The 13,945-nt window shown below is 44.4% G+C and overlaps 1 protein-coding gene across 1 annotated transcript; it reads right to left on the bottom strand.

The window, feature by feature from the left end:
- Positions 1-285: 285 nt before the first annotated feature.
- Positions 286-13,940, bottom strand: LOC123050946 (NEP1-interacting protein-like 2). Its single transcript, XM_044473668.1, has 6 exons — positions 13,425-13,940; positions 10,146-12,453; positions 9,883-10,064; positions 6,659-6,742; positions 6,049-6,213; positions 286-709 (listed from the first exon to the last, which is right to left on the bottom strand). Exons 2-6 carry the CDS (start codon positions 10,255-10,257, stop codon positions 578-580), a joined length of 675 nt encoding a protein of 224 aa, XP_044329603.1. The 5' UTR covers positions 10,258-12,453; positions 13,425-13,940; the 3' UTR covers positions 286-577.
- Positions 13,941-13,945: the final 5 nt, after the last annotated feature.

Here is a 13,945-nt window from a genome sequence, read left to right as displayed (position 1 = left end):
TCGCATGTTTGCAGTAATGACCACATATGGATCTATCATGTAGCATGGAAGATAATCTGCAAAAAAATATGAACTTTCACTCTGTTAAAAAATACAATTGTTACAACAGTTCCAAATAGCCCAAAGCAAAGCACAAACATCCACATGGTTACGTGCTTTAGTTTTTGCTTCAGTCCCCCCCTCAACCAGTTGTCAAACATATTGGTTATACTGGTGGGTGGATGCAAATTGAATGTCATATGAAGCATACGAGTAGCAAATGGGCAAGAAATAGACAAATGATGCACTGTTTCTGCCTCATCACAGAAGCACATTGTAAAATTGAATGTCTTGTATACATTCTATGGCAGACGTTTCCACACAACATTTTCCGCAGAATGTAAGATAAAATGTCAGATGTACAGATCCACTTGCTTGGAGTACGCGGTGTGTACAGATCCACTTGCTTGGAGTACGCGGTGTGTACAGATCCACTTGCTCTCTCTCCTCTCCCTTTCTACGTTGTATGAGAGCAGATATTTTACATAATTAATTCCTTCTAGGACAGAGAACTCGATTGTAAAAAATGCATGTATTCCTATATACGCTGCACATGTTGCCGACACACAGGGCATGAACCGTGGGTAAAGAGCCATTTGTCCACGCAGGGCTGGTGAAAAGCATGGGAGCAATTCGGCAACCTCCTTGCTGTCTCGCCAGCTACCATATCCTACAAGATCAAGAAGCATACTATTAGGATTTCCGAGGTTGAGATAAACAAAAAAAATAGTTTTCTTTTTTTTTTCTTGAAAAGTAAAACATGAAAAACTCACAAAATAAACACCAACCACATTGCATTCAGTAGCAGGCAAAATTTGACACGAACATGGTGGTTGTTGCACATCTCTGCATTCATTACCCAACCATGGTGTTGCAGTTTAGTGTTCAGGTGTACGCTGGCTAGCTATCACTTCTAACGAAAATGTAGAAGTACACGGTTGCTTATTCATGGGAAAACATCAATTTCGAAATGTTTTTTTAACAAAATGCGAAAGCAAATCTGGAGGTTAGCTGCTTCACAATATTCTGTGAAGAAAAGGTTTGGTCTTAGCTGAGTTTTAGTACATAAAGCTCCATGGACCTTAGTCGTTAGCACAATGTTTCGCCCAAGATTCAGTATCAGATCAAGCATCTCTGGCAACCAGCTGGAAAATAGCAGCAATCACCTAGTGGTAAGTACTTTGCTCAGTGACAGGCTCAAGTTTTAGAAATGGGTACTAAAAAATATCATGACCAAAATATAATGTTTAAAGTGGCAAAATCAACAAAGAATGGGTTTTGACACCATGACATGTGAGCCTTGTCCAAAACAAATGAACAAATACGTGTTTAAATTCAATAAATAAACCATACAGATAATTGTTGTAGCTAGCACAATGAAAATTTGCAAATTTGGGCCTTGCTGAAACTAAATTTTGGTCACAAAGACACAATTTTAGCATATATTTGCAATTTCTAATGTCAAAATATCTCATGCTCCTTGGAACACATGATTTTTTTTTTATCTAGACATGTAATAATGATTGAAATATAATGCAAGTGAAAGAAAAGAAATGAGGAACCCAAGTAATAATGTCTCAACCAACTACTCTACAACTTCAGTCCTTTTAATATTAGATGGGAAATTATACTATATGTTAGGCAGAACAATACATATTATTAATTTGCCAAAACTAACGTGTATTCAGCAGAATACCCATAAATTATGGTGGGCCTGCCCCTAACTCTGCTACGGATCTTCGGGGCATTGATCGATGTGCAACCACCTGCTGAAATTACTCAGCTATGGACCTTTAGGACACTGATCAACTTAACACACATTTATGACCCAGGTAGTTTATAACATGTTAGCTAATCTTGACTCCTTGTATGCAATTATGGTAGCGACAGAACTTCAACATAATGTATTTTTTCGGCTCTGTTATTTTTGGTTCTTTTTGTAAATATTCTATGCAGGTTTGTCGGTTTTCACTTCTTAATGAAATAGCCAGAGGACATGCCTTTCTCGTAAATAATACTATATTTGTTCCATAGTAGTTGTCGCTCAAACGGATGTATCCAACACTGAAATACGTCTAGATACATCCATTTCAGCGACAACTAATATTGGATGGAGGGAATACATTTTTGTTGAACCAAAACCAACACTCCTCCAAGCTAGTTGATTGCTACCTTAATGCTCTAAAATAATTAATTATCTAAGTTGACTACAGTTGGTTCTTCTATAATACTCCCTCCGTCCCAAAATCTTGTCATAGATTTGTCTAGATATGGATGTATCTAATACTAAAACATGACTTGATACATCCGTATTTAAACAAATCTAAGACAAGAATTTTGGGACGGAGGGAGTATGTGATAATGTATTTTTGATGTATATACACATTTGAATGTAGTGTAATCAACTTTGTGCATGTTTTCAAGTACTGGAGAGTCCTATAGAGCAGTGACTGCAACTTCAATCAGAATCATGAATGTTCGCTTAAGAATTCCAGGATATTTACATCTGCTCCCGTGGTGCATAGGCAGACTGTTAAATCCACAACTATGTCTATTCACGTAATGTGTTTTCTTGTACTTGATAGTTTCCTGTGTTCTCTTTTGGTTTCTTGTACTTGATAGTTTCCTGTGTTCTGTTTTGGTTTCTTGCTTGAAAGTGTTTTAACATTTGTTGTGAAGCTTTCCGCAAAAAAAAACATTTTTTGTGAAGCACTGGCAAAAGATCTTCTAAATGATGTGTGCTTTAATCATTTTGATTATACACACCTTACCAATATACATTCTGTAACCTGGTGTTTTCCCATCATTTTCTCAATTCACCTCAAGAAACACACCTTTATTCTATACATACACGGTTTTGTCACCTCTATTTTGTGATGCTATTTAATATCCACCTCTTCTTTGGCATCAGGTAACTTATTATTATTTGTTTAGAATAGTTCCTTCAACCCTTTATGATTTTTGAGGATTTAAACGTTGTTTGCTAACCAACTCAAAATTATTGTATTTTGCCTCTTGGTCAAATTCTGGTCATCATAAGTGACTTTGTGTTTGTTAGGTAGCTTTTAATTCAAGTTATTAGAATTAAGTTCCACTTGATAAAGGAATTGCGTACCCATGGATAATAATGTCGCCCCCTGTATATGCTCTACTTGTCAGTTTGGGAGAGCAGTGAATTCATCAACTCTCTTCGCACGTTCTTCTCTAAAGATGGCATTAGCTTGCGGCTCTCCTACCCTTACACTTCCCCTCAAAACGGCAAAGACGAATGACTCATTCGCTCAACCAAAGACATTGTCCGTACGCTCCTCATTCAGGCAAACTTTCCACCGCCATTTTGGGTTGAAGCCCTCCATACCGCCACCTATCTTCTCAATCGCCACTCATCCAGTCCCATTAATTTTCTTAGGCCCTACTATCTTCTCTTTGGTGTCCATCCAACATACGACCATCTCCGCACCTTTGGCTGCTTATGCTCCCCAAACACATATGTCACGTCCCTCATAAATCAGATCACTCACCGACCTACCACCAAATTCACCAGTTATCATACCCCCCTCTCACCTACCTTGTCCGGCCCGAACAAATCAGCTCCCGGTCCAGTCCCCATCTCCCAGCCCGCCATCTCGCCCCGTCCACCACTTCCGCACGCACAAAAACACCAGTGACTCCCAGCCTGCCATGTCACCCCACTTACCTCCTCCCGCGTCACCCACCAGTCCTACAGGTCCCACACTCTCTCCATCGAGTTTTGCATCCCCCGTCTGTGCCGACAACCCCTCTCGATTCGTGCCAGATCCAATGCCTCTCACCCTGATCCCGGTGGCATCCTCCTCCCCTTCCGACCCACCTACCGCCGCTGACTAGCCCAGATCTTCCTCGCATTCCACTCCTCCCTCTCATGCTCCGTCATGTGTTCCTGCACTACCGCGGAAAGCCGCTCCCATAAAACCACCCCACAATGAACACACAATGTGCACTTGAGCCAAAGTTGGTTGTTTTATGCCGAATCAACGAAGTAAAAATTATCCCCTCACCGTTTCTTCCTCCCTTTCACGCCTACCAGCTTCTTACAAATTGGCACTTAAGGACACTAATTAGCACAATGCAATGTTAGATGAACTTAAGGCCCTGATGTCGAATGACACTTAGTCTTTGGTTCCTTGTCCTGCAGGTGTGAATGCGGAGACCGCCAAGTGGATTTTTGCCACAAACTCAATCCGGATGGCTCTTATCTCGTTGTAAAGCGTGTTGGGTTCTTCATGAGTTTATTGAACGTGGATGTGTTGACTACGGCGAGACATTCAGGCATGTGGTCAAGCCGACCACTATCCGCTTCATACGCAGTCACCTCGCAGTCTTGGCAAATGCAGCAGATGGACGTCAAAAATGCATTCTTGCACATTCATCTCCAAGAAATGATATATTGCCAACAACCCTCTGTCTTCGTTGATTCTACTAAATGGTCTTAAGCAAACTCCTTGTACGTGGTTTCAAAATTTCACCGCTTTCCTCCACAAACTTGGTTTTGTTGCCTCCAAGTGTGATTCCTCATTGTTTATCCTACACCATGATACACATGTAGCTTACTTACTTATGTTGACGACGTTATACTCACTACCAACACCGCCACTTTTCTTAACTTCATTATCAACTCTCTTAAGCATGAGTTTTCCATGGGTGGTCGTGGCGATATCCACCACTTTCTTGGCATCAATGTGCACTGCAACAAACATTTGCATTTTCCTGTCTCAACAACAATACGTCCTTGAAATTTAGATCATGCTCACATGCTTAATTGCAATCCCATCTCTACTCCCATTGACACCCGCTCCAAGTTGCCATCCACTGATGGGCCTCCTTATGAGGATCCCTCTCTTTTCCAAATCCTTGCTGGGGCGTTGCAATATCTCACCTTGGCACGCCTAGATTTATCTTATGCGGTACAACAAGTTTGCCTCTTCATGCATGATCCCTGTGACTCACATTTTCAGCTCATACAACACAGTTTGCATTATATCCAGGGCACCACACACCTTGGTTGGCAACTATATCAATCCTCCACTCATGATTTGGATGCATACTCAGATGCCGATTGGGCGGGTTGTCCAGATACTCGCAAATCCACCTCCGGATTTTGTGTATTCTTGGGCAACAATGTCGTGTCTTGGTCTTCGAAACGGCAACATACTGTTTCTCGCTCTAGTGCTGAGGTGGAGTATCATGCATTTGCCAATTGTGTTGCTGAGTCATGTTGGCTTCCCCAACTTCTGACTGAGCTCCATCATCCACTGGATCATGCCACTTTCATCTATTGTGACAACCAGAGCGTGATGTATTTGTCTTCGAACCCGGTACAACATCAGTGGGCGAAGCATGTGGAGATTAATCTTCATTTTTGTTCGGAATCGCATCAAATTGGGTGAGGATCGTGTTATAGATATACCCATAACGCCACAGTCAGTGGCGTACCTAGGGGGTGCACCATGGCGCACCCTGAACTTTGGAAAATGTTTTTTTTACCATGTAATAATTAGCTAATTTTTAAGGCCCATCCAAGTCAACGAAATAAACCTTGACTTTTTTTGAAGTGTGCACACCCTCAATTTTATTTCTGGGTCCGCCACTGGTCACAGTTTGCCGGCATATTCACAAAAGGGCTCCCAACTACTATCTTCACCGAGTTTCACAACTGTCTCAACGCCACGTCCAGCGATGTTGCCACGACGGGGGCGTTGAACAATATGTGTTGCACGTGTTATCCCCTATGTATGTACATGTGTTATGACAGCCGATCCTATTCTCTAGGAATAGCACAAGATACCGGCGTGCATGTAAACAGCCTATGAGGGAATACAGCATATGTGTGAGTGATATTCATCCGGGTGGCCATTGAAAGGGCTTTTGACCTGCCGGTGATAGTCTGTTCTGTAGCCGTGCATGTGCAAATTACGCAAGAAAGATGTTTCCTGACAAAAATGAAGTCTATTCTCATAGTGATAATTGTACCTGTAGACAAATAGTGCAAGGCAGGTTTTCCTGAAATGTGCTATGGACCTGATCAGTTACCACATAGTGTGGCAATTTCCTCAGGGACTCGCCCGAAAGCCCTCTCAACGAAATGTCTCCGAAGATTTCATACACATCATCGTGACCAAAGTCGGATATGCTGACCTGTTGATGAAAATAGTAGTCTAAAATTCAGTATAGATGCATCCACGACACATGACAGGACCTCTATTAATAATTGTGAATCCAACATCTTCCTCTTCGCAGTATGGGCCATTCAGTCTAATTTGATTCTTGCACCAAATGATTTTTTTTAAAGGTTGCACCAAATGAATACACTTGACATGCGACATTCATATACATCACCATTACTATGGTACCAAACATTGTCATGAACAAATGAGATTTTTGTTTTTGCTCTATGTGAGCCTTTTCCCTTGTTTGAGACCTGAAGACTTTGTTTGAACCTTTTGCTTATTAATAATATGGTCGTATGCATCGTTCAGATGCAGAGGCTGGGGGTAACCCCCTTTCGAAAAAAAAGGGAACAAATCGACAGTGGATAATAGTTTTTTTTTTTGAAATGGACGGTGGATAATAGTTAACTAACCTGCGACTGGTGTGATGTATGTGCTGAAAATCCAAGCCGCTGTTGCTCAAACCGGGCATGAAGGAGCTGCTCTATGAAATCTGTCTGAACAACATACCAAGAATTTTGTTAGAGGTGTATATATAGAACATACTGTACCAACTAACAGAAACTACAGCTTCCCCACGAAAAAGGTAAAAGGACGTAGCAATAGGCAATGGTGATAGTGACATCGGGCATTCAGGCTGACAAGCTGATGAACTTATACAGGATCATATATAGTACTCTGTGTCCTCTTGGGAGGGGAAGTTCATTTTGGCTCCCAGGCTCATGTGATGCCGGTCATGTTTGTTGAGATTCGGGACATCATTTGTATTTCTTTCGGTATACTCCCTCCGTATTAAAACTATAAAATATAAGGCGTTTTTTGAAGTGTCAAAAAATGTCTTATATTTTAATACGGAGAGAGTATCATTTTTGCAGAGGCTGCATGTCCCACTTCTGAACACACGAAATTAATGCGGTTGTGAGTTACACGATCTTGATTGAAATAAACAACACCAATTGCCAATCAGGTCATGTCGTCCCGCTGATGACACGTCCTCGCGTCTCCATTGTGATAGGGAAAGCCCCCTGACTTGCCACAGGATCAGGAATCGAAGACTGAGATCGATGTACGTACAGCTCCCAATACTGTTCATAGAAAATCACAGGTTAACCATATTGTAGCGACGGATCGTCATGGCTGCTTGGGCAGCGCCATAGCCGGGGGTGACGGCGGCTGGCAGCCGGCTGGTCTTCGGCAGCGTCAGGGACGCCTGGTGCTGGCTTGGCAGCTTGGATGTTGCTGCTGTTTTGCGCGGGGTGCCGGTTCTGGCTCCCACGACGGTGATGCAATGGCTTCGCCCACAATGATGCAGTGGTGCGGGTGGCGCCGGTGTGATTGTTCTGGCCGGTAGCTCCTGTCTTTGGTGGAGCCACGGGCGGTGGTCGTTGTGAGCCGGTTCGATGGGAGGATCTCCTGTGGCTACTCGCCGGGGGCTGCTTTTGTTTCGCGGTCCTTCCTGAAGGCGTTGTCTTGGAGTGATTTTGGTTTGCCGGACCTGTCGAAGCTTGTTGTGAGGACACTAGGGCGGCGGCCCTGGGTTAGTGTGCCATGCTGTCTTGCTTGGCGACGGTGGTTGCTTCAAGCGGAGTTGGGTTGCGGCTGGGTTTTGGTAGTCGGTTGATCCAACATGTTCGAGGTGCCACCGTGCCTTATGTGGTCTTTCTAAAGTCAGATCTGCTGAGGAGGGGCGTTTGATGATGACACAAGATGGGCGGTCGCTTCTGATGCTTGCTCGGCGTAGCTAGGCTCGGTGCTTTTGTCCTGCAATGCTTTTCGATAGAGTGGGAGCTCACTAGTTGCTGACGCGGGTGGTTAGATTGTTTGGCATAGGATGGCATGTGTTTTGGCGTCTGTTTGTGGCAAGGCTACGCTGGTGGTCATTAATGTTGGAGTCGGAGTCGCTGGCTCGTGGATGAGTGATGACGATGGCACCAGATGCCAACCTGGGTGGGTTTTTCTCCTTGACGGCGTGTGTATATTTGTGTGGATAGCCAGGTCCGTCGGTGTGCCATATCATTCCGAGCATGTTGTGACGGTTTACACCCATTTTGCGCATATTAACCAGACAACTCTATTCTTCTTTCTTAGTGAATCGAGATTGTTTGGGGTCGGCGAAAAAAGGATAAAAGTATTTTTGGATCCAAAAACATGCAAGCGTGTTAGTTGATTGACTGGATGGTGAATATTTGGGTGACTTTTTGGGTATAAATGTTGAATGCGTCTGTTGCTTGTTCGATTTATCTTTCTAAATCGCCTTTGTAGAGACAAATTATCCAATTATTTTATTAATGGTGTCTATTTTTTCTCATGCAAACATTGTTAGTACTAATCTAGCCAGGCATCCAGATCAGCATGTCGGCAAGGTAGTACAAGATCAGGGCATGCCTCCGTGCCTTACTAGGTGAGTAGACGTGTGAAGATCGCATGAGCTGCAAAAGTAAGAGATGCGTTGCAAAGGTGATTGTGCTTTGAGGAAGCTAGGTAGATGTTTTTTCTTTAGGTCGGTTTAGTAAGTCGGTCGTAAAGTCCTATATAATAGACTGGAAATTCATAGAGGCGTGCAGATGCGGAAGCATACACCTGCCTAGCCCTGTCCGGCCATCCAATTGCCTCATGATCCGCAAAGTAGTTGGATCTACATAAGGTCATAAAACGTTTAAGTTTTAATCTTTAAAACTTTGATTTTGCATCAGAAACTTACGACTTTCTCGGTCGCTTGTAACAAGTAACAGAGTAGAAACTTTCAGCTTATGTTTTTGTTAGTTGCAGATACTAAAGTTGTGATATTGTCGGTTGCTCATACTAAGTTTCAAAAGTTGAAACTTAACAAAAAAATTAAAAAAAACTCATCAAAACATATTTAAAATAGATCTTATTTAAAAGCCCTTGTCACGAGAAACACGAATATAAAAACCAAACTTAATTTGCACTTTTCAAAACATATTCAAAAGGGAGAGAGGCACACGGCCTGCGAGTGAGCATGCCCTCGCTGCCCGGCGCATGGCGGGGATCATCTCAGTCCCTCTTCCTCCTCCTCCTCGAATAGCGGCATGACGGACGACGACACCCCGCCCAACGCCAACGCCTACGCCGAGGGCAAGCCCGCTCCCGAGACCCCATGGGGAACCGGCCATGCGAGGAAGTGGTGGACTCCGGTCCACTCACTATGTTTAATTACCTTCTAATCTGAATTTTAGTTAAGTTATGAATTCCGGTGGCTCTTTTGGATTGAGTAGTATAAACTTATCTATGTGGGATTGCCCCATCTATGCCCGATTGTTGTCTTCATAAGTTGTACGTATGTTCTATGTAGCATGGTTTGTATGAATTTGTGTTCAGACATATGGAGGTTGTGGTTGTGGACATGGACAAAAAAGGTGTGTCCGATCATTCATCGCAGACGCACCCGCCGGCATATAGGGCCCCAAATCGGGCAACGAGGTTATACATGATCTAAGTCAAGGACGATTGAGAAGGCCTCTATCAGTTTCGGGCCCACAGTACACAATCTTAGGCCCGAATACATATTTTGTGTCACATAAGGAAAAAGCCTCTAGGCACACATCCAAACACAGTACAAATACTCTGAAGTCTGAACTTTGAGAGCAACAAGGGCACAAAAGAAGCTGTTACTAACCATGGACATGGATGATGCGCCGAGGCCGAGCCGGTCCGAGCACCGGTACGCGCGAGATGCCTGGAGAACCACGATGGAGAGGACGGCCCCGGCGACTGCTCCAGATCTAGCTCCCCGGAGAACGCCGCTATTGGAGGCTCTGCCCGCCAGCGCGCCGGTGACAGCTCCGGTTAGCGCTCCAGCTTCAAACACCGATTCAAAACATATTTATGCATGAGTGTGCCCAGCAAGAAGGACCGACGATAGATTAATTAGTTAATTACCTAGAGCGAAGATGCCAGTGAGCGCGCCCGAGATGAAGCCGGCGATCAGCCTGCGGGAGGGCACGGCATGCACGCCCGCCGGTGCCGGCTCTCCCGCTGCGGCACCCTCCATCGATTGGCAGGTCTCCACGAGGATCGGAGGAGATGCACTAGTTTATCTTTGGCGCCCGCGCCTCGGCCTCGTCGGAGAAGCGTGGCTCACCTTTTTTTTTTTGCGCACAAAGATGTCGAAAGTAGCGCAAAGTAAACCAGATCGATGTTGAAAGAAAACAAAGGAGTGGATACGATAGCAAACAGTCACTTGCAAGGCAGGAACTCATCCAATCGAATCGACAGTGGGTTACGTGTCGGTTGTTGTGTGTTTAAAGGATCCGTGATCAGGGGTGAATTGGCGGTAATGTAACGGCGAGGTGATCGGAGCCGTCCATCTTCACTTAAGTCGCGATCCAAGATCTGAACCGTTCCTCGTGTGAGGCTGTTCTTTTCTTCCTCAGTGTCTCTTCTCTTTCTTCAGTACGGTCAGTTGAGGCTAGGGCTGGGTACTATAGACAGTGACGGACGAGCCAATTAACCATCATGTCACGCTCGCTTTGCTTCAGTTCAGTGGCTCAGAACAGGACTAGATTGTGAATCCAGTCGGTTTGGACTCCCGCCGGCAGCAGAGAGCAGCTAGCCAGTAACAATCCAAGCGGAGGCTTCAAAGTCCTCCTCCTAGCTTGCTACGGATGCCAACCTATATATATATATATCCTGCCTGCTCAGTCCTGTCCAGCGATGCCGACACCTCTAGCTTTGCTTCTAGGCTTCCAAATTAAGTGTCTCAGTCCTGTGAATACGTACGTTGCGTTGGGACCGAGCTCTGGTGAGATGCCGACACCTCTACCTTTGCCTCTAGGCTTCTAGCCCACTCCAACGATCACAATCAACCAATGCGTCTTTCTGTTCCGATTCCAATTCCAATCGGTGAGAGTAATCAACTTTGTTTGTTCGTTTTCTTCCTCCCAAGTTTATTGCACACTCACTCTGGAGCGCGCGGCAGCAGGTCCTCACAGATAGGCTGACCTCCCAAACCCCAGTAGACACCCATCTCCAACTTTCTAAAGGAGCATGGTTTTCTTTTCTCTTTTGTCAAACAAAGCATGTCTATTTGATCAAATTTTGAAACACCGCGCACTGAATTAGTATCTCCAGTTTAGTACTCCCCCCGTCCCGAATTAGTTGTCCGCTTCTAGACAAATCTAAGACAACTAATTTGGAGGGGAGGCAATATTCACTAGTAGAAAACAGGGCTTTGGTCATAGCTTAATATACACGTTAGTCCCGGTTGCTTTACGAACCGGGACTAATGTGAGCATTAGTCCCGGCTCGAGCGGCTAAAGGCATTAGCCTCGGTTCAAATGAGACCTTTAGTCCCGGTTCGAGCGGCTAAAGACTGGAGCTCATCTTCATGTATTTAGGATAAACCCCAACTGCCGTGTCCTGACTGGCCTAAAGGTGTATCCTTAATTGGCCACTTGGTGTAATCTGCACGTGATTTAGTTTTCTCAACTAGTTGAGTCTTGTCACTCATTTGCTGCTGCGTGTTGGTGAAATAAATGGCCAGCTTGTGTTCTTCTAAGCAGAAGAAAGAATGCTGAGCCTTGACCAGAAATCCTATTCCTTGTGCGCCTGCTTACTGGAGCACACGGCGTCCATCATCACCAAGTTAAGGCAGTGAAGTTCCAAGATGCCATCATCACCAGAGACAGAAGGAGAGGAGCAACATTTCTTCCCACTGCAAAAGCCCAGAGAAATTTATAGCTTACTATACGAGTTTGGAATTTACCTCATGATGAATACGAGTTGCAGTACACTGGGCGTGACTGCCTTCCAATTCCTCCATTGCTGCTAAGCCAAAATCTCAAATGTCCTCAACATGGAACCTTGATATGAAAGGAAAGAAACCTGCATTTGAGCAGCCAGGCTGGCTCAAGCTCAAGGTCACTGTTGATGCTGGTTTTAGAGCTGGCGAGTGCGGGTGCCGTGACGCGCGACCGCCATGGACAGACAGAAGAAGCTCTATCATGTGGTTACATCAGCTTTGACATGTTGTGGTTAACTTGTACCATCGGCGTAGCTTGAAGTAACATGCATGAAACTCCATGGGACCGGCGTTACAATGCATAGAAACATCATGCCCCAGTGTTGCACCTTAAGAGAGAAGATGCAACTAGTCCTTGGTGTCCGGGACATCCAGCGGCTAGGGCCATGTCGTGTTGTGGCCGCAGAAGTGCAATGCCAAGACCTCCTGCATTGCATCTTACTTCCTCTGTAAAGAAATATAATTAAGTGTATTTAGATCACTAAAGTAGTAATGATCTAAACGCTCTTATATATATTAACAGAGAAGATGCCACGTGGACCTAATGTTTGTGGCATGCAACACCATATGCTATGGTGTTTGGTCACATAAGTGCAACATCGGGAGATTTGGCATTGCATACATGGGGTCTTGGCAGCACTTGTTTGGGCATTCAAATAATCCACAGAAAAATAATTCAAATAATTCACGGAATAATCCATACATCACTATTTCATCTAGCGCACACCAAGTGCACGATGACTTCATCAAATTAGTTCACAAACAAAATGGTAATAGGCCTCGAAAATACAACTTTGAATGCTAGAAACTATTCCCATCAGGTTACTGAAAAATGTTGTTCTAGTTTATTTTTAACTGGAACCGTTTTAGGCATTGACATGGTGTTCATAAATATTACTGTGGCCACTAGTTCTATCGAATATGTGGCACCACTATAGACATATTCAAAATTTCAAATCAGCATGGAAAGATTTTTTCAATATTCTGTATTACATTAGTATTACAAACATTTGAATTTTTTAAAATAAGTATGTTTAATACAGTGAAATTAACAAAAATAATCATGTTTTGAAAACTTGGGTACTCAAAAAGATTGCGTTGTTATTTTAAGGTTTACAATATGATTGATATCTCAGAATTTTCCAAGTTAGGCAGTACGATCACTTGCAACACTGCATGATCAAGTGTAAGTGGAAGATTCTTAATCAAACTAGTACAGTTATTTTTGCATGAAAATAAATTACCATGTGTTTAAATTAGTTGTTTTTAGCAGAGTGTGTTTTAAATTAGTTTTGTTTGAGCGAAATACGTAGTAACACGGGTTGTGTGCAAATAGAGAAAAAGAGTAGGGGTTTTTTTTTTTGAGACATCGAGAGAAAAGAAGAAGCAGATGGGCCAAAGCGGTCAGGCCCATGTACCTGGTGGCCGTGCAACAATTCATCATCGACCAAGCCTTCCTTCCTTCTCTGCTCTGTTCCCGGCGAGTTCAACGGCAGACGATGGCGGCGCCGGCGAGGGGACGGACGGTGGGCAAGGACGAAGACGCGTGCGTCGTCTTCCAGGCCGGCCTCGCCTCCGCCCCGCTGGAACAGGAACTGGAAGCAAGCCGCCGGGTCGTGTCAGGTCAGCCCTCATCCACCTGCCCGCCCGCCATGTGCTTGTGCTTATGCCACTGCCACCCAGTAGGAGTAGATGTGTGCCCAAGACCACGAGGTAGCCTCCCTCCCTCCCTCCATGGCTTGGGTTGGCATGGCTGGAGTATTTGTTTGTTGCCTTGGCTCTTCCCAAACAAATACTCAGGTCATTCATTGCTCACCAACAAACGCACAAGAGTGCGCAGTCAGTCATAAATAATGCTGGGCGAGAGAGAGGGTAGAAATTAACACGGCGGGCCAACTACTCTACTCGAGAGCAGAGCAGAGCAGGGCAGGGCAGGGCA

Source organism: Triticum aestivum, chromosome 2D, assembly GCF_018294505.1.
Source record: "Triticum aestivum cultivar Chinese Spring chromosome 2D, IWGSC CS RefSeq v2.1, whole genome shotgun sequence".
Taxonomy (NCBI): domain Eukaryota; kingdom Viridiplantae; phylum Streptophyta; class Magnoliopsida; order Poales; family Poaceae; genus Triticum; species Triticum aestivum.
The sequence above is the reverse complement of the archived record's forward strand: the minus strand, read 5'-3'. Positions and strand labels throughout refer to the sequence as shown.

What these genes read in the sequence shown, in the direction of transcription:
- LOC123050946 (XM_044473668.1), bottom strand. Translation starts at nt 10,257, where the DNA reads ATGGAGGGTGCCGCAGCGGGAGAGCCGGCACCGGCGGGCGTGCATGCC. An exon ending in GCGCATCATCCATGTCCATG is followed by an intron (nt 6,743 to 9,882) that starts GTTAGTAACAGC and finishes TATGTTGTTCAG; the next exon opens with ACAGATTTCATAGAGCAGCT. An exon ending in CTTGCACTATTTGTCTACAG is followed by an intron (nt 710 to 6,048) that starts GTACAATTATCA and finishes TTGATCTTGTAG; the next exon opens with GATATGGTAGCTGGCGAGAC.